We start from the raw sequence: 23,232 nt of genomic DNA on the forward strand, positions 1-23,232 counted from the left end.
GTGGGGCCTAGAAATCTGTTTTAACAAGTTCTCCAGGTGATTCTGATGCCTTCTCAAGTTTAATACCTGGTAACTATTTTTTTTTTTTGCGGTAGGCGGGCCTCTCACTGTTGTGGCCTCTCCCGTTGCGGAGCACAGGCTCCGGACGCGCAGGCTCAGCAGCCATGGCTCACGGGCCCAGCCGCTCCGCGGCTTGTGGGATCTTCCCGGACCGGGGCACGAACCCGTGTCCCCTGCACCGGCAGGCGGACTCTCAGCCACTGCGCCACCAGGGAAGACCCCTGGTAACTATTAACAATTAGTACTTGAGGCTGCAGAGGTGAGCAGTGGGCAAATCATGAAGGCTAAAGTTAAGCCCTAGGGTGCCAGCAGCCCTCCCGGTGAGGTTCCGACCTGCCTCAGCCCGGGCTTACGCTCCCTCCTCCCTCAGTAGGGCCCGCCTAGAGCGCTCGCTGATTGGTGGGGTCTCTCTGGACCGTCACCACCCATCCAACCACGGAGAGCGTAAACGAAGAGGGGCGGGACTAGGAGCGGGGTGTGGGAGGGGAGAGCGGCGAGCCTATTGGCTACAGGCCACGCCGCGGAGCGGGGCGGGGCTGCGCGTGCGCACGGCGTAAGCGCTCTCTTTTGGGCCGTTGAAAAATGGCGACTGTTTCCGAGTTGAAGGCCGGTGAGTGCGAATGGGAAGCTTGCCGGCTGAACTTTGTCGGCCTTCAGCCTGTGAAAAGGATGGGACGAAAGAAGGGTGCGCGGAACACTAGTCAGCCTTTTTGGGGTCGTTCTGTGGCGTCAGGGCCTGCGGAGCGTCCAGAGGGTGTGGCGGCCGCCGCGCGGGGGCCCTGAGGGGATGTGGTTGCATAGGGGCAATGTCTAAACCGGCTTTGAGCTCCAGGAGGGGTCCCAGGATCCCCAGGTACCTGAGAGGTCTATAGTTCTGTACCTTGGGGCTCTGGTGCATCCTTCTGGACCTCGACGGGGGCGAGGCCGTGAGCCCGGCCTTTCCCTCCGGGCTGATGATTACAATATGTAAACCACCATTGTTGGTGTTTAGCACAATCCTAAACCATTTGCTTGCTTATCTCATTCCATCCTTACAACCACCTGCGAGGTGGGTCGCGACTTTCCATTGGGAAAAAGTGGAGGTAGAAAGGTGTCTGGCCTGGCCATTCTCCTGTGTTTTTAGGAAAAGTTCCACAAAGGTTCGAGTCCTTAAGCTGAGAACATTTGTACACCGTTAGTTTTGACGCAGATGTCCAAACAAGTAATAGTGATTATAGTTATAAGTCATCGAGCCTTATGTGTCAGGCACAGCCCAGCCCTTGTGTTATCTAATTGATTCTGTGTATTAACCTTATGCCCATTTCATAGATTAGGAAATTGAGGTGCTGAGAGGTGAACTAGATCGACCAAAGTAATTTAGCTAGAAAGAGGCAGAGTGAGAACCTAGAGATGCTGCACCAGGCCTGCAGGTCTTAGTTACTGAGTGATACTGCTGCCCGGCTAGTAAAACCAGTTCCATTTTTCAGGGAATTTAGACTCCAAATCAGTGATTCTTAGAGATTTGGTGGGGAGAGCATGATTTGAGAATATGATTCAGGAATTATTGATTTAAATGTATATTTGTGGCCCAGGACTGATGAACAATCATTAAAAAGGCATACCTCTGTCCACAAGGACAGACTTGACATGAATTGGTGAACTCTCTCCCCAGGAAACACATATCACCTGTAATATTGCATGCAACTTCTGAGGATTTAAAGATACTTCGGAATATAAACCAGGTTAAGAAGCTCTTTCCAAAGAAATTGTCATGGTACAGTGTTTTAATAAGCATGATAATAGAGGGCAGATCAGGATGATATGGAACCCTAGAACTCTCTAGACAAGGGATGTCCTACACAGATGTAGGGAGCCCTTTATACTTTTCTGCATTCGTCAGCTCTTAATGTGCTTAGTGTTAAAGAGAAACCCATTGAAAATGCTTGCCAATCAATTATCGTATATGGGCTTTCACCTTTTCTTTTTTTTTTTTTTGCGGTACGCGGGCCTCTCACTGCTGTGGCCTCTCCCGTTGCAGAGCACAGGCTCCGGACGCGCAGGCCCAGCAGCCATGGCTCACGGGCCCAGCCGCTCCGCGACATGTGGGATCTTCCCGGACCTGGGCACGAACCCGTGTCCCCTGCATCGGCAGGCGGGCTCCCAACCACTGCGCCACCAGGGAAGCCCCGGGCTTTCACCTTTTTAAAGCACTTTCACCTCACATTTTTCCACCTTACTTGGTTCTACCTCTGAGACATAGAACTCATGTTGGAGAAGACAAGTGAGGCAGGAGTTAGTGATCTACCGCTGAGGTAGTGATGAGACATGCTGGGTTTCCTAACTCCAGCTTCATTAATTCTCATTTCTTTGCTGAGTTCGAGGCTGTGTGCAAATACAGAGTAATTGGGGGGAAAAAATCTCTCCATCTAAATTCTAAAGATGGAATTGGAGAACAGAGGTTCGGTTATGATCCAATATAATAAAGCTGTACCTTCCTTTTATGGGCCTGTTACACAGTCTGGCTGGGTGATAACTACTCTTAACACACCTGCAAAAAAGGTTGAGGAGATGAATCTAAATATAAGGGCCAAGAAAGGTTAACGTCTAGTCTAGATTGTATCTCTTTAATCAGCAAAACCTGACTCAGGTTTTTGTTGTTTATCAAAGCTTAAAAAAATTTCATGTCCATGCCTACTTGGATACACTCCCTGGGCTCCCTTTATTTTATTTTATTTTTGGCTGCATTGGGTCTTCGTTGCTGCACGCGGGCTTTCTCTAGTTGCGGCGAGCAGGGGCTACTCTTCGTTCTGGGGACTTCTCATTGCGGTGGCTTCTCTTGTTGTGGAGCATGGGCTCTAGGCGCGTGGGCTTCAGTACTTGTGGCTCGCGGGCTCTAGAGCGCAGGCTCAGTAGTTGTGGCGCACGGGCTTAGTTGCTCTGTGGCCTGTGGGATCTTCCTGGACCAGGGCTCAAACCCGTCTCCCGTGTGTTGGCAGGCGGATTCTTAACCATTGCACCACCAGGGAAGTCCCTGGGCTCCCTTTCTGAATTGTCATTATTGTGGTGTGCTTATTTATAGCATAATACAGTATTAAACTATATTTATTACACCAATAGTATACAGCACAGTATTATAATGCCTCTAGGCAGCTCTCTATTCTAGGCACTATGGGTGAAATGTGTTAATTCTCTGGAGTTGTTATTTAGCTATTAAGGACAACGTGAGAAAAAAAAAAAGGTTCCAGACCACTGCAAGGGATGATGCCAATTCAGCCTTATCCATATTAGTATTTATAGCTAAATCTTATTATCATAACTACTGATATTTGTAATAATGACCCTTGCTTATCAAGAAGTTAGATTACATTCAGCATATATATCCCTGATTCCTTGAGATGACGTTGATAAAGTTACATGTTAGATTTCTAAGTAGGCTTACAATTTCAAAATCTTACTGTTTTAAGGACGTAACTCATAATTGCCTTTAAAAAACAACCCCCCCCAGAACAAAAGCCCACCTTTTTGTTCAGAATGGGCCATTTCCCAAGGGTTCTGGGTATCAGTTTTTATACAAAGGACACGACATAGTCCTTCCTTTTTGGAGTGTACTTGTTATCTTTAATCATCTACTTTCTGGACCAGAGGGTTTTAGTGACATACAGAACCTGTCTGCAGTGACAACCATTCTTGAAAAGATATGAGACACTGGGAGATAAGTTCACGTCCCAGTAAGCTAAGTATATTTCTCTCCCCCTTTTCTTCTTCACTAAAGAATGTGTATCAGTCTACAGCCTCTGACAGTGACGATGTTGGAAGGATAAACTTCGATTTGCTTAAATATATAGAAATAGTAAATCATCTCAACTCAGGAACTTTATTTTTTATTACAAATGTGGCTTGTGGTAGCTAATGTGATGATTGTTCCGTTTGTCATAGAGTATAGGTTGAAAGTGTGTGTTATGCCATTTACCTTTTAAGCATTTTTCTTCAAAGTTTGGCTAAGGATGACAAAATTTCTTCTGTAACTGAAGCATTAATATTTTATATTTAACAGTTTTAAAGGACACCTTGGAAAAAAGAGGAGTATTAGGGCATTTAAAAGCAAGGATTCGAGCTGAAGTTTTCAATGCTCTTGATGATGAAAGTGAACCTCGACCATCATTGTCTCATGAAAACCTTCTAATTAATGAATTAATTCGGGAGTATTTGGAATTCAACAAATATAAGTATACAGCGTCTGTCCTCATAGCAGGTAAGAGGTTACTTATTGTTAGTTACCTGATACGAAATCTGCCTCTTCCCTTCTGCCAATTCTCAGAAAGTGTTTAGCCTAGAAATCTAATTCCATTACCAACAGTATCATCTGGGACATGACTGGGACATAAAACTCCCATGGGCTCTTTCCATAGCTTGAACAAGTGCTCGTGAGGTTTATTGTATTGTAGAGGAAAATAACTCAACACTAGGTGCATACTTTGAAAAATCATCCATAATTCCTGGCACTGACAATAAATACTTGTTTACTGGTATTGAGAAGAAACAGTTCTTTACATTTTATCCTATATGCTGTCAGTCTTTTTTCTATGTATATGCTTTAAAAATACACACACACAGATTTAATATATATTATTTATTAAAAAATATAAAACATTGGAGATAAAGCCTAAAAATATTACTACCATGTATAGATCAGGCACTGTATACAAATGTATGTGAAAGCCTGATCTCTGAAAAGGATTAGATAATCTATAGAAATTTCAAATCACTGTGTTGTACACCTGAAACTAATATAATATAATATTGTGAACCAACTATACTTAAATAAAAAAAGAAAGAAGAGGTCAACTATACTTCACTTAAAAAAAGAAAAAAAAGAAAGAAAAGGATTAGGAAGGTAAACTCCAAACTCATTCTAGTGATGGGAGGGAGAGAAATGGTATTGTGGGGAGGGAGTCAACAGTTAAAAAGAAATTTACTTTATCTGTTAAATTTTATTTCTTAAGAAAGCAAAAGAACTGGAAGAATATGCACAGTAGTCAGGATCAGCATTGCCTCTGGGCTGGGGGAGATGAGGTTGGGAGGATGATCAAAAACACCTTGCATGTACATAACTTGATTCCCTTGTTCAAGGTGTAATCTGTGCTTTAAGACTGTTTGGTGCCTTGGAGATATGCTTCATCAAAGAAAGACCATGAAGTGGATTTTGGAAGAGAGAATGGATTCCTTATTTGTGATGCTGGAACTTTCCATTTGATAGATCTTTTGTTAATATTCTAGATCTTTTATTTAATGTTAACTGAATGTTAATACCTTAACTGAATAAAGACTGATGATTTTTATTGGTTTAAGGATCTTCAATATCAGTATCTTCACTTCAGTTTGTTATAGATGGCTATATAATACATTAATAATCAGAAAAGGGCTTCCCTGGTGGCGCAGTGGTTGAGAGTCTGCCTGCTAATGCAGGGGACACGGGTTCGAGCCCTGGTCTGGGAGGATCCCACATGCCACGGAGCAACTGGGCCCGTGAGCCACAGCTACTGAGCCTGCGCGTCTGGAGCCTGTGCTCCGCAACAAGAGAGGCCGCGATAGTGAAAGGCCCGCGCACCGCGATGAAGAGTGGCCCCCGCTTGCCACAACTAGAGAAAGCCCTCGCACAGAAACGAAGACCCAACACAGCAAAAATAAATAAATAAATTACTAAAAAAAAATAAAGAGCCCTTTTAAAAAAAAATAATAATAATAATCAGAAAAGAAGAATATGAAAATATCATCAATTAGATGTCTTGGACTTGTGCTTACCTAGAAAGGAATATAATGACAATAGTTAAGTTTCTACAGTGTCTTGATTTTTAAAAAAAAATGAGGTAAAATTAACATATAAGGTTTTTTTTTTTTTTTTTTTTTTTTGGCTGTACGCGGGCCTCTCACTGTTGCGGCCTCTCCCGTTGCGGAGCACAGGCTCCGGACGCACAGGCTCAGCGGCCATGGCTCACGGGCCTAGCCGCTCTGCGGCATGTGGGATCTTCCCAGACCGGGGCACGAACCCATGTCCCCTGCATTGGCAGGCGGACTCTCAACCACTGCGCCACCAGGGAAGCCCAACATATAAGATTCTTTACCATTTTTAGTATATAATTCTATGGATTTTACCAAATTCATACAGTTGTGTAACTACCACCACAATCACAATCACGATATAGAACATTTCCATCACCTCAAAAAATTCCCTGTGTCCCTTTGTAGACAACCTCTTCTCCTACCCTCAAACCCCTAGCAACCTCTGATCTGTTGTTTTCTGTAACTATTATTTGCCTTTTCCAGAACATCATATAAGTGAAACCATGCAGGATGTAGCATTTTGAATCTTGCCTTTCACTCAGCATAACATATTTGAGACCATGCTGTTGTTTTTCCCCTCCGAATAGCCTTCCATTGTATGGTTGTATTGATTTATCTATTATCAGTTGATAGACATTTGGGTTGTTTCTAGTTTTTGGCAATTATGGATCAAGCTGCTATAAAACATTCATTTACAAGGTTTGGCCGAACGTTGTTTTCATGACTCTTGGATAAAGAGCTAAGAGTGGGATTGCTGGGTTGTGTGTGGTAAGTGTATGCTTACCTTTATAAGTGGATGCAACATTTTGTTCTCCTACCGGCAGAGTATGAGGGTTCCAGTTGCCCTGTATCCTTGCCAGCACTTCATATTAGTGTTCATTGTACTTTTAGATTTATTGCTGCCAAATGGATATCAGCGCTGTCGTGTATTTAATTTACAGGCTTCTTAGAAAATAGGACTTCTGAAGTCTAGTATATAGAAACAATATTTTCCCAACTCAAAATTGGGGGATTTAAAAAATAAATTTATGTTAAACTGTATTAAAATATGTATTTAACAAAGTAGCTATTCTGAAAGTCGTAAAATCACATACAGTTGCATCTGCCTTGGCGTGTGCCATCATCATTCTAAAATCTGAAAAATGTATATACCTCATAAGTGTGGTTTTTATCAAAATCCTATTTACTTTTTACATTAATAAAGACTCAGTGTTTTATGATTTTCCCCCCAGAATCTGGTCAACCCATAGTTCCATTGGACAGACAGTTTCTCATCCGTGAACTAAATGCATTTGAAGAATCAAAGGATAATACAATGTAAGAAGTTTTTTAAAAAAATAAGTTTTCAGATATTGTTGTATTGGAGTCATAATTGCATAGCAGTGATTTTATTTCATTTTAACTCAGGAGGTATTTATTTGGGCCCAGTGTGTATCTAGCACACGTCCACGGTGTGCAGCTGTGAGTAGGTGCTAAATGCCTGTGGTTTCAGAGGACTGAGCACCCCTGCTTCATCCTAAGGGTCACGTCTCTTGGCTTCTTGATCCATCCTTTTTTTTTGTTGTTGTTGTTGTTTTTTTTGCGGTACACGGGCCTCTCACTGTTGTGGCCTCTCCCGTTGCGGAGCACGGGCTCCGGACACGCAGGCTCAGCGGCCATGGCTCACGGGCCTAGCCACTCCATGGTATGTGGGATCTTCCCGGACCAGGGCTTGAACCCGCGTCCCCTGTATTGGAAGGCGGACTCTCAACAACTGCGCCACCAGGGAAGCCCCATCCTTTTTTTTTTTTTTTTTTTTTTTTTTTTTTTTTTTTTTGCGGTAGGCGGGCCTCTCACTGTTGTGGCCTCTCCCCCTGCGGAGCACAGGCTCCGGACGCGCAGGCTCAGCAGCCATGGCTCACGGGCCCAGCCGCTCCGCGGCATGTGGGATCCTCCCAGACCGGGGCACGAACCCGTGTCCCCTGCATCGGCAGGCGGACTCTCAACCACTGCGCCACCAGGGAAGCCCCATCCTTTTGTTTTTTAACTGAGGCTTTCCTCTATCAATTGCTTTCTTCCTCACATTTAACTCTTCCTCCTAACTGCTTCCTTCACTTCAACTTGGGAATGTACTCAAATCTCCCCTCTCCAAAAATACCTCTTAACTCCTTTTTATCACTGAACTTAGTGAAGATCAACCCCCTGTTTTCATTTTGTTATTACCCCCTCTTTTGCCTTCTCTGCATTTTAAATTCTCCCCTCACCGTTTGTACTGAAACTGTGCTCTTGAAAAAGAGTGACCACTTTCTAGTAGTTTCTTAGATTTTTTCCTACTTTAGTGTTTCTTAAACTTTTTCTAGAGGATCCCTGAATGGCAGAAAAAATTGTACCTAGGAGGCCTGGGAACATAGATCAAAGCACCTTTCCCCTAGTAAGAAATTTCTTGGAAGTCTCATGTTTTTCTCTTTCTAAAAGTTTATTGAAATTTTTCACTCTACTTCATAATTTTTTTACCATTAAAATGTTTTAAATGACATGCCTATTTAATTGAACTCTCCCTCAAACCTTTGTGTAAAATTAGTGTTCTGGGATCATATGCCACCTATACTTTGTACCAGGCCCCTAGCACTAAGAGTGGGTATATATTTCCAATTTGAGAAGCTCAGCTTTACTTGAGTTTCTGCAGTGTTCTGTAATATTGACAACTCTTCCTTAAAACACTTCTTCTTGTCGTTTGTCTTTTATGACCCTTTACTGTCCTGGTTTTTCTGTCTCCCTAACGGTCATCACAGTTTCTTCATTGGCTCTTTTAGGGTTCCTTTAAATTGTGCGCACTCTCCCCCAAGTTTTGTCCATAACTTTCTTTTCCTCTTGTCCCCCTGCCCACTTTTCTATGTAGTCTTGAGTCTTTAATGATGTCTCCACGCTGGTGACTCTGCTTTAAATCTTACAGAGCTCGTGAATTAACGGGCCCACATTTCTGCTGGCATCTCAAACTCTGTGTGTCCAAAAAATCAAGTCCATTATTTTCATCTCTTCAAGCCCCCCTCGTAGCTACCTCATACTGCCATTCAGGTCTTCACCTGAGAGCTCTCTTGCACTTCTGGCTCCTTCTCACTTCTCCACCAGTCATTTTGCGAGTCTCATCAATTTGACCTGTGCAGTAGCGCCTGTCTGTCCTCACGACCTGCGCCGTGCAGTTCTGGAGGCGTCTGTCCCGTTTCTCTCCAGTCACTTTCTTTTCTAACTCGTGTCACGCTGCCAGTAGTTTGCTTTCTGAAAGTAAATGTTGCTTTAAAACATTTCCATTGAAAAGTTTTCAGATTTTAAAAAGTAATGTGGTCCGTATATGGTGTAGGTTCCAGTGGAAGTCTGAAGTAGCACTAATAGTCACATTAATATTTTTCAGTGAAACTTAAGAATTTTCACAAAAAGTAGGATAAAGTGTATAATAACCTTATGTTAGGTCAAGCCATACCACCAAATGAGTTTGTGCCAAATTTATGACGAAAATTAGTTTTCAGAGTTTTTGTTTTTCAGAATTGCAAATAAGGCATTGTGAAGCTGTACTTTAAAAACATTAAGTAGGATTTTTGAAAAAAGAAACCTTAATATTCATGACGCTGCAAGTTAAATGTGGTAGTTTTATATTTTCTAATGTCTTAAAAATTTTAAATCTTAAGTAAATTTTATTGTAAATTTGGAAAACAGAATTTTTTTAATTTAAAAATCTTCTTTGACCAGTTAACACTTTGGGAAACAATGGTTTAAAGTAGACAAAGAGACCTATTTTATATTCCTGTATGAAGCTTTTATAAGAGCTGAGGCATCTTATTAAATAGAGAAACTCACTCTCTTGGTTTTTTTGTGGTATGGAAAAATTGCTTTTGTGTATAGTTGGTTATTTATTGCTGTATAACAGATTACCCCAGAAGTTGGTGGTTTAAGACAACAGACATTTATTATCAGTGGAGAGGAATCTGGGCATGGCTTCTGTGGCTGGTCTCACTCATGAGATTGCAGTTAAGATGTTGGCCAGGGATGCAGTCATCTGAAGGCTTGGCTGGAGCTGGAGGATCCGTTTCCATGTGGCACGTTCACATGGCTGCTTGTCGGAGGCCTCAGTTCTTCACTACGTGAACCTTTCCATGGGACAGCTTGAGTGTCCTCATGACATGGCAACTGACTCACCCCAGAGAGAGTGACCAAGAGAGAAGGCAAGGAGGAGGCCACAATGCCATTTATGACCTAGACTCTGAAGTTGGAAGTGCTGTCACTTAATGCCTTACTCAGTTCCTGAGAAGTGAGTTCAGCTCACACTCAAGAGGAGAGCAGTTAGACTCCACCTTTTGAAGGGAAAGGATGCCATACTTTGAACCATCACAACTGCTAATAAGTAGATAGATTATCTCAAAAAGACAATCCTAAATTGATATTTTCAACTGTGATATTGGAAACAAGGGAAAACCACTCTTTATTGTCATCAGAGCAGCCTCCATTGGTGCAAGGGCACTAATGTAAATCTCCAGGCAGCATGCTGTAAGGAAAAGAATATGGGACTTCGGGCTTCCCTGGTGGCGCAGTGGTTGAGAGTCCGCCTGCCGATGCAGGGGACACAGGTTCGTGCCCCGGTCTGGGAAGATCCCACATGCCGCGGAGCGGCTGGGCCCGTGAGCCATGGCTGCTGAGCCTGCGCGTCCAGAGCCTGTGCTTCGCAACGGGAGAGGCCACAACAATGAGACGCCCACATACCGCAAAAAAAAAAAAAAAAAAAAAGAATATGGGACTTGGGGTTCAAGTGTAAAGTTTGTTGACTATCTAAGCAATCTCTAGCAAATCCTCAGTGAGCTGTGGTTTTCTCATTTATAAATTGGAGATGATGATTATGACATCACAAGGTGAGGATAAAATGAAGAGAGAGAAGAGTGTTTTGTAAACTGTAAAGTAGCTTTTAAAATATTAGTTCTTACCCGACTGCCGTATAGCTTGCATTTATATACCATTTAATATGTGCCAGGTATGGTTCTAAGCACTTGACATTTATTAACTCATTTCGTCCATAACTGCCCTATGAGGTAGAGACAATGCTTATCCTCATTTATAGAGGAAGAAACATTTATGAGGCTGGGGACATTAAGAAACTTGCTGAGGTCAAGTGGCAGGGCCAGGATTTGAACCCAGGCAAGGATTTATTAATCCAATAAGTATATACTGAATAGTTGTTTTGTATCAGACCATGTTAGGTAGTGGGAAATCTTATACTGGACTTTGGAGTTTAAAAAAAAAAAGCTGATTCCTGTGCATTGATTGAAATTGTATTTCAGCTTAGGTGAGGTTTAAGTTGTTAACGTGTTTTCTCTGGGTTTTAAAATTGTCTTTAGAGTTAAGTGGTACACTTAAATTTGAAAATGCATGAACAGTTTGCAATTTGGATAATAACCATGCATCTTTTTTCTTTTAAGTCTGGTGAATTACTTGGCTATTTTCGTGTCAGAGGCTACCTTTTAAAGAGTAGATATTTTTAAGCTCTTCCTATTTATTCAAATTGAATTGACTTTGATTTTCTTCCTGCTATAGACCTCTTTTATATGGAATTTTAGCTCATTTCTTGCATGGCACTAAGGATGACATCCAGAATACATCTCTGAACGGGGCCTCACTTCAGCCTCCAAACCCACGTCTTGGCAGGCAGCCTAATGGAAGAAAGCACATGGGTATGAGTTTGCTGAGACTTATCATTTAGCTATCAGCAAGTATATTTTCTTCCTATCTGTTTTTATCTTTGGAACAGTTTTTCCTAAGATTTTGAGTCAAAGTTTAATTCCATTTATATCCAATATAGTTAGCCCGTGTTATTTATCCTCAAAAAAACATGCTTTTCAGAAGGAGAATCTTGTGAGGGGTGGGAAGATGACTAGACAAAATTCTTAGATATAATTTCTATAAAGAAGTGTTGGGCTTCCCTGGTGGCACAGTGGTTGAGAGTCCGCCTGCCGATGCAGGGGACGCGGGTTCATGCCCCGGTCTGGGAGGATCCCTCATGCCGTGGAGCGGCTGGGCCCGTGAGCCATGGCCGCTGGGCCTGCACGTCTAGAGCCTGTGCTCCACGGTGGGAGAGGCCACAACAGTGAGAGGCCCGCGTACCGCAAAAAAAACCCACAAAAACTGCTGGGGACTTGCCTGGTGGCGCAGTGGTTAAGAATCTGCCTGCCAATGCAGGGGACACGGGTTTGAGCCCTGATCCGGGAAGATCCCACATGCCGCGGAGCAACTAAGCCTATGAGCCACGACTACTGAGCCCGCCCTCTAAAGCCTGCGAGCCACAACTACTGAAGCCCGTGCGCCTAGAGCCTGTGCTCCACAACAAGAGAAGCCACTGCAATGAGAAGCCTGTGCACCTCAATGAAGAGCAGCCCCCGCTCGCCGCAACTAGAGAAAGCCCGCGAACAGCAACGAGGACCCAACACAGCCAAAAATAAATAAAAAATAAATAAAATTTTAAAAAAAGGAGTATTTAATGGCTTTTTGAGATAATTGCGAATATTTAAAAAAATATATTGATCATGTTAAATACTTACTCTGTCTCTTAAGATCTGAAAGCAAAATATTTGTGAATCAGGGTGATCTCTTGCAGGTTAGTTCTGACTTTACTAGGAGTTATCCTTCTATATATCTTAGAATTCTAAGTCCATGGAACATTGGAAAAGAAATCATTCCCGTCTTCTTATTTTACAGTTGAGAAAACCAAGACTAAGAGGTTCATTGACTCATCTGAAGCCTTTAGCTGATCATTTTTAGCAGAGTCAGCACCCTTGATTGCCATTCCTGTACACTTTCCACTTAAAGAATATGGAGAAGTTTTCTTAATTTCTTTTTCAAATATTGGTAAGGAACTGTCATTATTGCCTACTATTTGGCAAGAACTTAAAAAACAAAACAAAACACACGGTACAAGAGTAAATCTCTAAACAGTAGTATAGTGTGAAATTCCCTCTAACCTCCTCCCTCCCTGCCTCTCCCTAGCGCCTTGATTTCCCTCCCTTCCACAGAAGGTAGTGCTGTTAGCAGCTTGGTGGGTGTCCTTCAGGAGTCATTTCTACGTATTTAAATTTATATGCACTGTTCCTGTACGTATTATCTTACAGTTTGCTTTTTACACTTGTTTTATCAATTTATGTATATCTGCTTCTACCTCGTTCTTTCTGTAGTATTCCATAGTACTGTTGCTAATCACTCTTTACTGATCTACTTTTGTATTTTTTTTTTTTTTTTTGGCTGCATTGGGTGTTCGTTGATGCGCGTGGGCTTTCTCTAGTTGTGGTGAGCGGGGGCTACTCTTAGTTGTGGTGTGCGGGCTTCTCACTGTGATGTTTTCTCTTGTTGCAGAGCACGGGCTCTAGGCGTGTGGGCTTCAGTAGTTGCAGCACGTGGGCCCTAGAGCTCTCGGGCTTCAGTGGTTGTGGCGCACAGGCTTAGTTGCTCCGTGGCACATGGGATCTTCCCAGACCAGGGATTGTACCCGTGTCCCCTGCGTTGGCAGGTGGATTGTTAACCACAGCACCACCAGGGAAGTCCTACTTTCGTATGTTTTAAATTTTTTGCTTTTACAGTATTGCAGGGTAGCATTAGTATTTTTCTTATGTGGATGCCTAGAAGTAGAATTGCTGGTTCAAAATATATGCATATTAAAAAATGTAGCAGATATTGTTTAATTCCCCTCCAAAAAGGCTTTACCACTTTACATGCTTGCCAAGAATATATGATAATGCCAGTTTCTCTTTAATTGTCACCAGTGGATATTGTACACATTAACACATGTTAACACAGCAAACCCATGATGTTGGTATTTTTAGTTCCAGTTGGGTGGGTGGGGGCAGGGTGTGCTAGAGAGGATGCAAGAGTCCTTGGGTTACCTTGGCTCCTATCTGTATAAAGTGCCGGAGACATCAAAGATTCGAGTTCAAGTCAACAAAGCTTTGGGTACCTATTCTGTGGAAGACTCAGAAAGGAGAATGAGTGCACTAATAGGAGAACAGTGATATTGCAAATTATTTTTCTTGATCATCAAAAATGTTACTGACACAACAGGAACCTCGTTGTGCAATGAATTGTGAAGAATTGTTAGCCCCAAATTGCATTATGTTTCAGTAACACATTTAGGCATTCCATTTACTTTCTCAACTCCAACTTATTGTGTGAAAGATACATAAGTTTTATTTGACAACATCGAGAAGTTATAAAGGTATTAAAATAATTATTCAGATTATATACCTTCTATCTAAGTCATCCAGCTGAAATAAAAAACACTAAAATTAAATTCTCTTTTATTTGAAGATAAGTCCAAAGCCTGCCATCATGAAAGCACTTCTTTTATTAAAGCTTTCAGAGTACAAAAAAAAATGAAGAGGGTTTATGTAACAGGCACACTCACCTTTGAAATGGTAGCCAGTTCATTAATGCTGCTGATATTAGTGCTTGTAGTATTGAAAGCAAGGTAGTTTTTGCTATAAATAAAAGCGCAGATATTTTATAATAGAGAAAATCATTATCAGCTCAACATTATTGCACATTTATGAAGTACATGAGTGACATACTTCACTCTTTTATAACACTTTTCTAGAAAACCTAAAATGGTTTTGCCCTAAGGATATTGTTGATCTTGTTCTTCCAGCAAAGTTGCCTAACACTGAGGGGGATGAATTTTCCAGACCTGTGGTGGTGTTAGCACTCTGCACTGCCTCTGAGGATGGGGAGCTGCTCTGGACTAGCAAGACTGTGTGTACAGCAACTTGTCCTCAGAATTAGCAAATCTAGTGTGCATTTTTGGTGCTACAATTGCATATTTCTAACAACTTGTCTAAATTTGTATTTTTTTGTCTCCTGTTATCAAAATGGTCATTAAAAGGTTTTGGTTTTTTACTTGTAAAGAGTGTTTGGGGAATTGGGGTTAGGGTTGGGGGGGTTCGTGTTTTCTTAGGAATTTAGTTTGTACATCGCATTTTTTTTTTTTGGCTGCGCTGGGTCTTCATTGTGGTGCGTGGGCTCTCTAGTTGTGGCACGCAGGCTTAGTTGCCCCATGGCATGTGGGATCTTAGTTCCCTGGTTGGGATATTAGTTCCCCGACCAGGGATTGAACCCATGTCCCCCGCATTGGAAGGTGGATTCTTAACCACTGGACCACCAGGGAAGTCCCTGTGCGTTGCATTTTTGTCGCATTTGGATGTTAAGTCTCTTTAGGTTCTTTTAATCGAGAATACTTCTGCCCGCTACCCTCTCCCCCAGGACAAAAGAAATGGAGCAGACATAACTAGGGCCCTTTCTTTACTATTCTGGAGCACAGTGTGTGGTCACAGGGGCTCTGGGCTCCTCTGAACCTGCATGGAACTTTCTTGTTTTGTTTTTGGCTGAAGAACATTTTCTACAGTTTCTCGGAGGGTTTTCTGATTTTGGTAGGAAGTTGTAAACCATGCTAGTTTTCTTCTTGCCGCAAGAGGGTGCTGCTGGGAGGATTTCTATTTGAAGAAAAGTTTTTTGTTTTTGTTTTTTTTTCTTTTTAGTTGAGCTTTGGCATCCCTCAAAATACTAATTGAATACACAGTCCTTTCTTGTGAATTCCCATTCCTTACATACAGTGTAAGTTTGTAAGTAGTTATCCATGGGTTTATTCCAGGGTGTACTCTATTCACTTAAAAATAGGGGCTTCCCCCGTGGCGCAGTGGTTGAGAATCCGCCTGCCAATGCAGGAGACACAGGTTCGATCCCTGGTCCGGGAAGATCCCACATGCCGCGGAGCAACTAAGCTTGTGTGCCACAACTACTGCAGCCTGCGTGCCTAGAGCCCGTGCTCCACAATGAGAGAAGGCACTGCAGTGAGAAGCCCGCGCACCACAACGAAGAGTAGCCCCCGCTTGCCGCAACTAGAGAAAGCCCACGCGCAGCAACGAAGACTCAACACAGCCAAAAATAAATAAAAAGAAAAATAAAAGGTCAGGAAACACTTGTGAAAAATTAGAGTGAGTCCCTAGTACTAAACATTTCTCATTTCTTCAATAGTGTTTAAAAAAAACCCTTTTTTAAATTGTCCTAAGCCATCTAAAGAACCCACACAATATTAAATATATAACATCCTATAATGTATGTAGATAAGTCTGCCTGCTGCCCATTTTTACTTGGGATGAGTACTGACCTTTGCTTCTGTTCATTGCAGAGGACCACCTACAGAAGGAGCAGGGGAGGAGCGCTAACATTGAAAACCTGCACCCTTCTCCCGCAATGAAGAGATGACATTTCCATTTGGGACGTTCTTTATAAACTTGTATGCATTAAATAACTTGTTTATTCTCCTAATGTTACCAGAATTCATCACCAGTATTTGTACTTTGTGGAAATGTGAGTTTCTGCAAAACCTTTAGCCCCTGTGTTTTACTGCATTTGTGAATAAAAGCTAACTCTGTCATCTAGCTTACCAGATTTGACTTGAAAGAAAATGTGTTGTTTTTAGGAAGATTTTAAAGGCCTCTAAATTTTTGAGAAATGAAAGGGGTTTTTAGTACCCTATAAATTCTTCTAAAAAAAAAATCAGGTCTTTATAGCCATATGCTCTGTTCTTTGTTTGGCTGCAGCACATGGCTTGCAGGATCTTAGTTCCCCAAACAGAGATTGAACCCAGGCCCCAGCAGTGAAAGCTCTGAGTCCTAACCACTGGACTGCCAGGGAATTCCCTGCTCTGTTCTTTACCATGGCACATTAATTAAATTTCCTTCAGGCTGGAATTATGTGGATTTATAGGAAAATTCATTCATGTTTAAAAATTTAAAAGAACACCAAAACCAGAAAAAAACTATAATTCCTATAAAGTTTGATTGTTTTTAGGGGTGGAACTAGCTATTTTTCAGCATTTATAATTAGGTTTAAATATCTGAATTACTACCTACATTTGAACGTTAAAACTTGGTAACGGGCTTCCCTGGTGGCGCAGTGGTTGAGAGTCCGCCTGCCGATGCAGGGGACACGGGTTCGTGCCCCGGTCCAGGAGGATCTCACATGCCGCGGAGCGGCTGGGCCCGTGAGCCATGGCCTCTGAGCCTGCGCTTCCGGAGCCTGTGCTCCGCAACGGGAGAGGCCACAGCAGTGAGGCCTGCGTACCGCAAAAACAAAAAAAAACAAAAAACCCCCAAAAAACCCAAAAAACTTGGTAACGACGTACTTTTTCTTTCCTTAGACAGTTTGGCTTCTAGAAGATTTAATTAAAAGGTGTGTGTGGGGGGAATAATTCTTTTAATTCTGCTGTAAGTAAAACAAAGAGTTTATTATGTGAAGAATGTGGAATAAACATGAAGAGACAGGGTTTATGAGAAATACCAGAAAGTACCTTTTAAAAGATGGCATTGTTTAACCTCCATGTGGCCTTCAGTTGTGCAATTAGAAGATGAGCTATGAAAGGGCCAACCCTTACTTGTATGGGCTCTGAATGTCTTATTAAATGTCGATTTCTATTCTTGGGGTAGAAAAATAGTAAGAGCTCTTATAGTGCCATCTCTAAAATGCTACTTTGATATTTATTGACATTTTTATAATGTGGAGTCTTCAGGCTGATTTCACTGAAAACAACAAACTATTATAGTAGACACCGGATTGGCACAAATCATAAGGTGTATTCAGAACAAAACTGCATGGGCGCCTGTACGCTGACAACATTTAGCTTAAACATTTTCGACAGGGAAGGTGATAAGGGCTGTAGATGACAGAATTGGCGTCCTTTTCAGGGTATAGATTCTGTGCTGCTTTTGGAAATTATTAAAACTTGATTTTATTTTTGGTGCTAGTCAGGGTTCAGTCCTTACAGATTAACCAAGAATTTTTATCTGAATGCAGAAAGTTATTAAAGAAATTGCTTTAAACCATACTTTACAAGTCAAAGGATTTTGAGAGGCCCTATTGGTGGGCTAAAATTACATATACAGATGTAGAAGTATTATAAGGGCTCATTTCCATTTTTTAAATGAAATCTATAGTACCTGATTACAATTATGAATTCCATTGTATTGTATGGGAAGTATAAATATCTGAATTCTTCTCAGAGGATTTAGTTTACATGCAGGGATGTTGGTAGTGGACACTGTTTACCTCAGGAATTGCAATCATGCAGGACTAGGTTAAGAAAAAATGCTGGAGTTTGTCATTTTGGATACTGATATAAAATAATCAAAATAGAAGCTAAACAGAATTGTCACATGTAGTCTATAGCGCATTTGTATGCATTATTCTATAACTGGTTTGTACCTAGGCAACTATTATACTTTCAATGTATCATTTAATAAAAAAAAAAAAATTTAAGCAACTCACCTTTGTGCAAAGGGCGTTTCTCTGACTGTTCTGTCATCAAGAGGTGTCCACTGGAACCAGAAGAAGGCTTGGCGATGGCTGCCTAGGCAGGCCTTCATTCGGGATCTCCAGGAACCTAGTTGTTGGAGGATGCAGAGTAAGGTTGAGGGTACTTGGCATCAGCCATATCACCCTGGGACAATTATTCTTCATAGGGTGGAAGTGGTAGGGGCTGGTGGTGTTATTCTCTGAGGGGACAGTATCATAATCTGTGGGGCCACATACGGCTTGAAAAAGTGCATTTAGTAGTAGTATTTTTTTTTTGGCCATGCCGTGCGCCTTGTGGGATCTTAGTTCCCTGACCAGGGATTGAACCCGGGCCGTGTCAGTGAAAGCTCTGAGTCCTAACCACTGGACCGCCAGGGAATTCCCATATGTTCTTGTAGTTTAAATAGGTTCCTGAGCTGAGACACTTAAATTCAAGGAAGGAAAAGACAAAAATAAACATAGAGGACCCATCAAACTCTTCTCACGAACTCATAAACTAAATTAATACATCATTGCTGGTGGTTTTCATGAGGTTGTTGGGAGAAGTTATCCTCCAGACATGCAGGAGAAGTTTTAGGAGAAAACTTATACAAAAATAGGTTGGGAATTGGACTTGAAGAGGGATTTAGGAAAAGTAGACATTTAAAACTTTGGCAATGTAAAAACTCATAGCAAGAGCAGAGGTGGCGTTTGAGGATGATAAATTTAAGCTTAGCATATATGCTTGCTTAGAATAAACTAATAGCTTTATAATTATGTGCAAGAACACATTTATATATGACTCACATGCCTGTATGATTATGTAAAATTTGATGTGTTCTTTTAACCTGAAGCCAAGTGTACATGAATGATTAACATTTTGTGAAAATATGCCTTTAAAGGCATTTAGGACAATGCTTCCCAGCCACTTGGCATTTCATTTTTGTAACAACCATTCTGCAAGGATTGTGTGGTCTTCATTAATTTTTTTTTAAATGAAAGTGAGGTAAAATTATCTTTAAAAAAATAGACAATTTTTTAAAGCAGTTTTAGGTTCACAGCAAATTGAGTGTGAAGTACAGAGTTCTCACATACCCTCTTTCCCCACACACAGGCTCCCCTGTTATCAACATGACCCCCGAAAGTGGTACATTTGTTACAATCAGTGAACCTACATTGACCCATCATTATTACTCAAAGACCGTAGTTGACCTCAGGGTTCACTCTTGGTGTTGTACAGCCTATGGGTTTGAACAAATATATAGTGATACGTATCCACCCACCATTACAGTATCAGTAATTTCACTGCCCTAAAAATTTTCTGTGCTCTATTCATCGCTCCTTTCTCCTCTAACTCCTGGCAACCACTGATCTGTTTACTGTCTCCATAGTTTTGCCTTTTCCAGAATGTCATATAGTTGGACTCATACAGTATGTGGCCTTTTCATATTGTTTTCTTTCACTTAATAATATGCTTTTGTTTCCTCCATGTCTGCTCATGGCTTGATAGCCCGTTTCTTTTTAGAGCTAAGTAATATTCTGTCGTCTGAATGTACCAGTTTATCCATTCACTTACTTAGAAGAACGTCTTGGTTGCTTCCAAGTTTTGGCAATTAATGAAGAAAGCTGCTCTAAATAACTGTGTACAGGTTTTAGTACAGACATGGGTTTTCAATTCATTTGAGTAAATCCCAAGGAGTGTGACTTGCTGGGTCATATGGTAAGAATATGTTTACTTTTGTAAGAAACTATAAAACTATTTTTATTGAGAATTTTAGGACTTTCCTGATAGAGGTAGAAAATCCAGAGTTACCAAGACACCAGAGCTGGAAATTGGTGATAAAGGAAAGAGCACTGCAAGTTACTGTGTGATTCAGTCTTGAACCTGGAGAAATGTGGGGACCATGATGAGTGAAACCAAGTGCTTATGCACAGGAGAGTTGGAGCAGAACCGTGCTTGTGGTCAGGGAAGATGGCCCTTTATTCGCAAGGAGGCAGAGTCCTGTGCAGATCTTGAGCTGGATGACTCGAGTGCTGATGCACTTTTAAATAATTGTGAAGGACATGTAGGAGCCATGCTTGGACCCAGTTTTTGATGTTATTAAAAACTGGAGGGAATCATACTTTGGAAGTTTTTGAACCTAGTGGCAAAATCAAAGCTATTTGATTAAAAAAAAAAAAAAAGACTCTGAGAGTGGAATTTCCCCACTGCTATCTTGTTCCATGAGTTCATGGAAACTCCCAGTACACAGTGCCTCACAGAAGACATGCCAGAGAAACTTACTTGACAGCCCTCAGTCAGTCACAGTAATGTTTTTTGAAGGTAACTTTTTTTCCCCCTCTATCTTTAACTGGCTTTTTGAGCCATGAGAAATAAAATGGAGGTATCTGGTTTTGAAGATTCAAACATCTGAGCTGCATTGGACAGATATTTATTGAATGACTATTATGTGCATACACTGTCCCTGAGTACTTCTAGAGTATACCAGAAGGGTATGAAACACTTTCCATATTGAGGCAAAGATTCTGACCATCTGTGCTTTGAGAAAACACAGGCTCAGAGAGGTTCACTGACAATCCTGTGGCTGCCTGGCTGGTGCTTAGCAGATCATGAGTTAAAAACCTCAGACTTATCTACTTACCCTAGACTCCATCACACAGGCAGGGTTGGGATTCCCGCTCTACCATTAACTAGCTGTGCTAAATTGGCTGATTATTTCACTCACCAAACCTGGTTTCTCGTTTAAGTACTTTATAGGGTTGTTATAAGGATTAGGTGAGATAATGTAGTACAATTCAGTGTCTGTTATAAAGCCTTCATTTATTGATAATTTATTATAATTATTCTCTTTTAAAAGTTACCAAATTCTTTAAAGAATCAAATGCACCCCTTTGGAATATCAATGTTAACGCCTCCAGAAAAGTGCCCGTTTTTACTCTGAGGCCAGCAAGTTAGACTCTGATGGCCTGCTCTGGATTATCTTTCCAGGATGGGAAGGGGATGATCAACTTCAGTTTTTCCCCCTTCCTATTCTCTGCTCCACATCAGCCTGTACTAACGCAGAGACAATTTCCACTCCTTTTACAGTGCAGACATTAAAAGGTACGTGGGGAAGCAGCGCATTCATCACTTTCTGAAGAACTTTACCCCTAACGTCCCAGCCAACTGAATGCTGGCTGTTTTTGACTCTCTGACTTAAGCCCATTGTCGGGTAGAGAGCTGGGCTTGCGTGTTTTCAGGGGTGAAAAGCAGGTAAGATGTTGGAGGGATGAAGGGACCGAGAGGGTCTGAGATGCAGAACTCTACAGAGGAGACTGGTAGCCTGCAGGAAACAGAGGGCAGGACAGGCTCTCACCATTATGACGTCCCCCAGGCCTGGTGCAACTCTGCTTGGTTTCATGTTTGTTTTGAATAATAGCAGCTAACATGAAGCAGTGTACTATGTTCATTTTACATGTATCATCTCAAGGACTGTTTACAAACAGCTGGGAAGTGAAGAAGTGACTGATGTTCCTCCCATTTTACAGGTAGGGAAACTGAGGCACAGGGCCAAATAGCTAGAAAATGGCACTGGCAGATTCAAACTTAGTTATCTAACCTCAGAGAGGAGTCTTTAGCCTCAAGGCTAATTGTCCTGGGCATTTCCCCTTAAAGTCTCTTGGAAGTGAATCATGGCAACAGTGGGCTCTGGACCCAGTGAGGGCTCAGGCAAATCCCTTCACTCCCCCAGGGCCTCAGTTTTCTCACCTGCAAAATGGGGATATTAATAAAGGCCCCACCATCACCCGGCCTCGTGGCTGGGGGAGGGTTTGTTGGATAAGACTGGGGCGAGTGCCAAGCACAGAGCCTGGTAAGGGTCTTCCAACATCTTTAACCGTCTGTAAACCCTCTGGCTGGAAGCAGCTGGGACCCACGGGGGACTGGGGGCTGCCCCCTTCTGGCTCTGCCGGGAGCAGAAGGGTCCCCTTCCCACCCCGCTGGCCTCGGATGCCACCCCCTCAACCTCCGCGGGGCGCCGGGAGGCCGTTCGGCACCATATTTAGTCAGGGGGAGCGGCAGCCCCGGGCTGGTATGCGGCGCTGGGAATTCCTGCAGGAAGGAGCCTGCGCCTGCCCTTTTTGGGTTGTCTCCCGCCCGCCCGGGTAGGAAGGACCGGCCGGGAACCTCGGAGCCGGGCCAGGCGGGGAGCGGGGCGCCCGGCTGCCCGCAGGTCCCCGACCTGGCGCGGGGCCAGCCCACCGCCGCGGCTTCCTTTTATGGCCTGTGTGCGTGCATGTGACCGAGTGGAGAGAGAGATGGAGAGAGTGAGAGAGGGAGGGAGATCTGGAACCAGAGACACAGAGACCAGAGACAGAGTGAGACAGAGGGACGGAAAGAGACAGCGGTGGGCAGAGTGGTGGAGACATAGAGAAAAAAGGCAGAACAAGACAGAAACGGTGATGGAGAGACACGGTGTCAGACACACAGGAGGGGGTGGGGCGGACACGGGGTAAGGGAGTGGTACTAAGAGGGAGGGAGAGAGAAAACTTTCAGGCAGCTTCATTTTCAAGAATTTCTTGGGGCGGGGAGGAGCAGGTGAAGAGAACTTTCAAGAGCGCCGTGGCACCCACATTCTGTTTGGATCCTGACATGCACCTTGCAAATTACGTAATTATACACACACACACACACACACACGCACACACACACACACTTTTCAGCTTCGGACACTGGGGCTCAGAGAAGGGAAATGACTTGCCTGAGGTCACACAGCCAGCGAATGGCACACCCAGGTCCTGAAGTCACAACAATTGGGCCTTTTTTTTTTTGCTTGTGGGTGGAGGTGGGGATGCCAAGTTGGGAAAAGTAAAAACTTCCCCTTTCTGCACAATTCCCAGCAGAGTTGGTGGGTCTTGCCTTGTACTTAGCAAAGTTCAAAAAATGCCCTTTCCCCACCCTTCACGCAGCACGGCCAGGCCCTTTCCAGGTAGTGGGGGACGAAGAAAAATGGCGAGCGGGGAGAGGAGCTATCAACTCGGGCC

General features: G+C 42.7%; 1 protein-coding gene across 5 annotated transcripts; it reads left to right on the forward strand.

Moving 5' to 3' along the window:
* Positions 1-584: 584 nt before the first annotated feature.
* CEP20 (centrosomal protein 20) lies at positions 585-16,327 on the forward strand. Of its 5 annotated transcripts, XR_014017529.1 has the most exons (6): positions 585-670; positions 4,094-4,291; positions 7,113-7,197; positions 11,437-11,573; positions 12,595-12,744; positions 16,067-16,327. XR_014017529.1 is itself a non-coding variant. In XM_081255261.1 (5 exons), exons 1-5 carry the CDS (start codon positions 643-645, stop codon positions 16,141-16,143), a joined length of 525 nt encoding a protein of 174 aa, XP_081111387.1. In that variant the 5' UTR covers positions 585-642; the 3' UTR covers positions 16,144-16,327. The 5 variants fall into 5 exon arrangements, 4 of the variants coding, with proteins under 4 accessions (XP_081111387.1, XP_081111388.1, XP_081111389.1 ...); XM_081255261.1 differs by lacking the exon at positions 12,595-12,744; XM_081255262.1 differs by lacking the exons at positions 12,595-12,744; positions 16,067-16,327 and adding an exon at positions 12,079-12,383.
* Positions 16,328-23,232: the final 6,905 nt, after the last annotated feature.

Source organism: Mesoplodon bidens (assembly GCF_964165515.1).
Source record: "Mesoplodon bidens genome assembly, chromosome: 15".
NCBI classification, from domain to species: Eukaryota; Metazoa; Chordata; class Mammalia; order Artiodactyla; family Ziphiidae; genus Mesoplodon; species Mesoplodon bidens.

Coding starts and splice junctions, on each gene's coding strand:
- CEP20 (XM_081255261.1), top strand. CDS start 643: ATGGCGACTGTTTCCGAGTTGAAGGCCG. Junction 671..4,093: donor TGTTTCCGAGTTGAAGGCCG/GTGAGTGCGAAT, acceptor TATATTTAACAG/TTTTAAAGGACACCTTGGAA. Junction 7,198..11,436: donor GAATCAAAGGATAATACAAT/GTAAGAAGTTTT, acceptor TTCCTGCTATAG/ACCTCTTTTATATGGAATTT.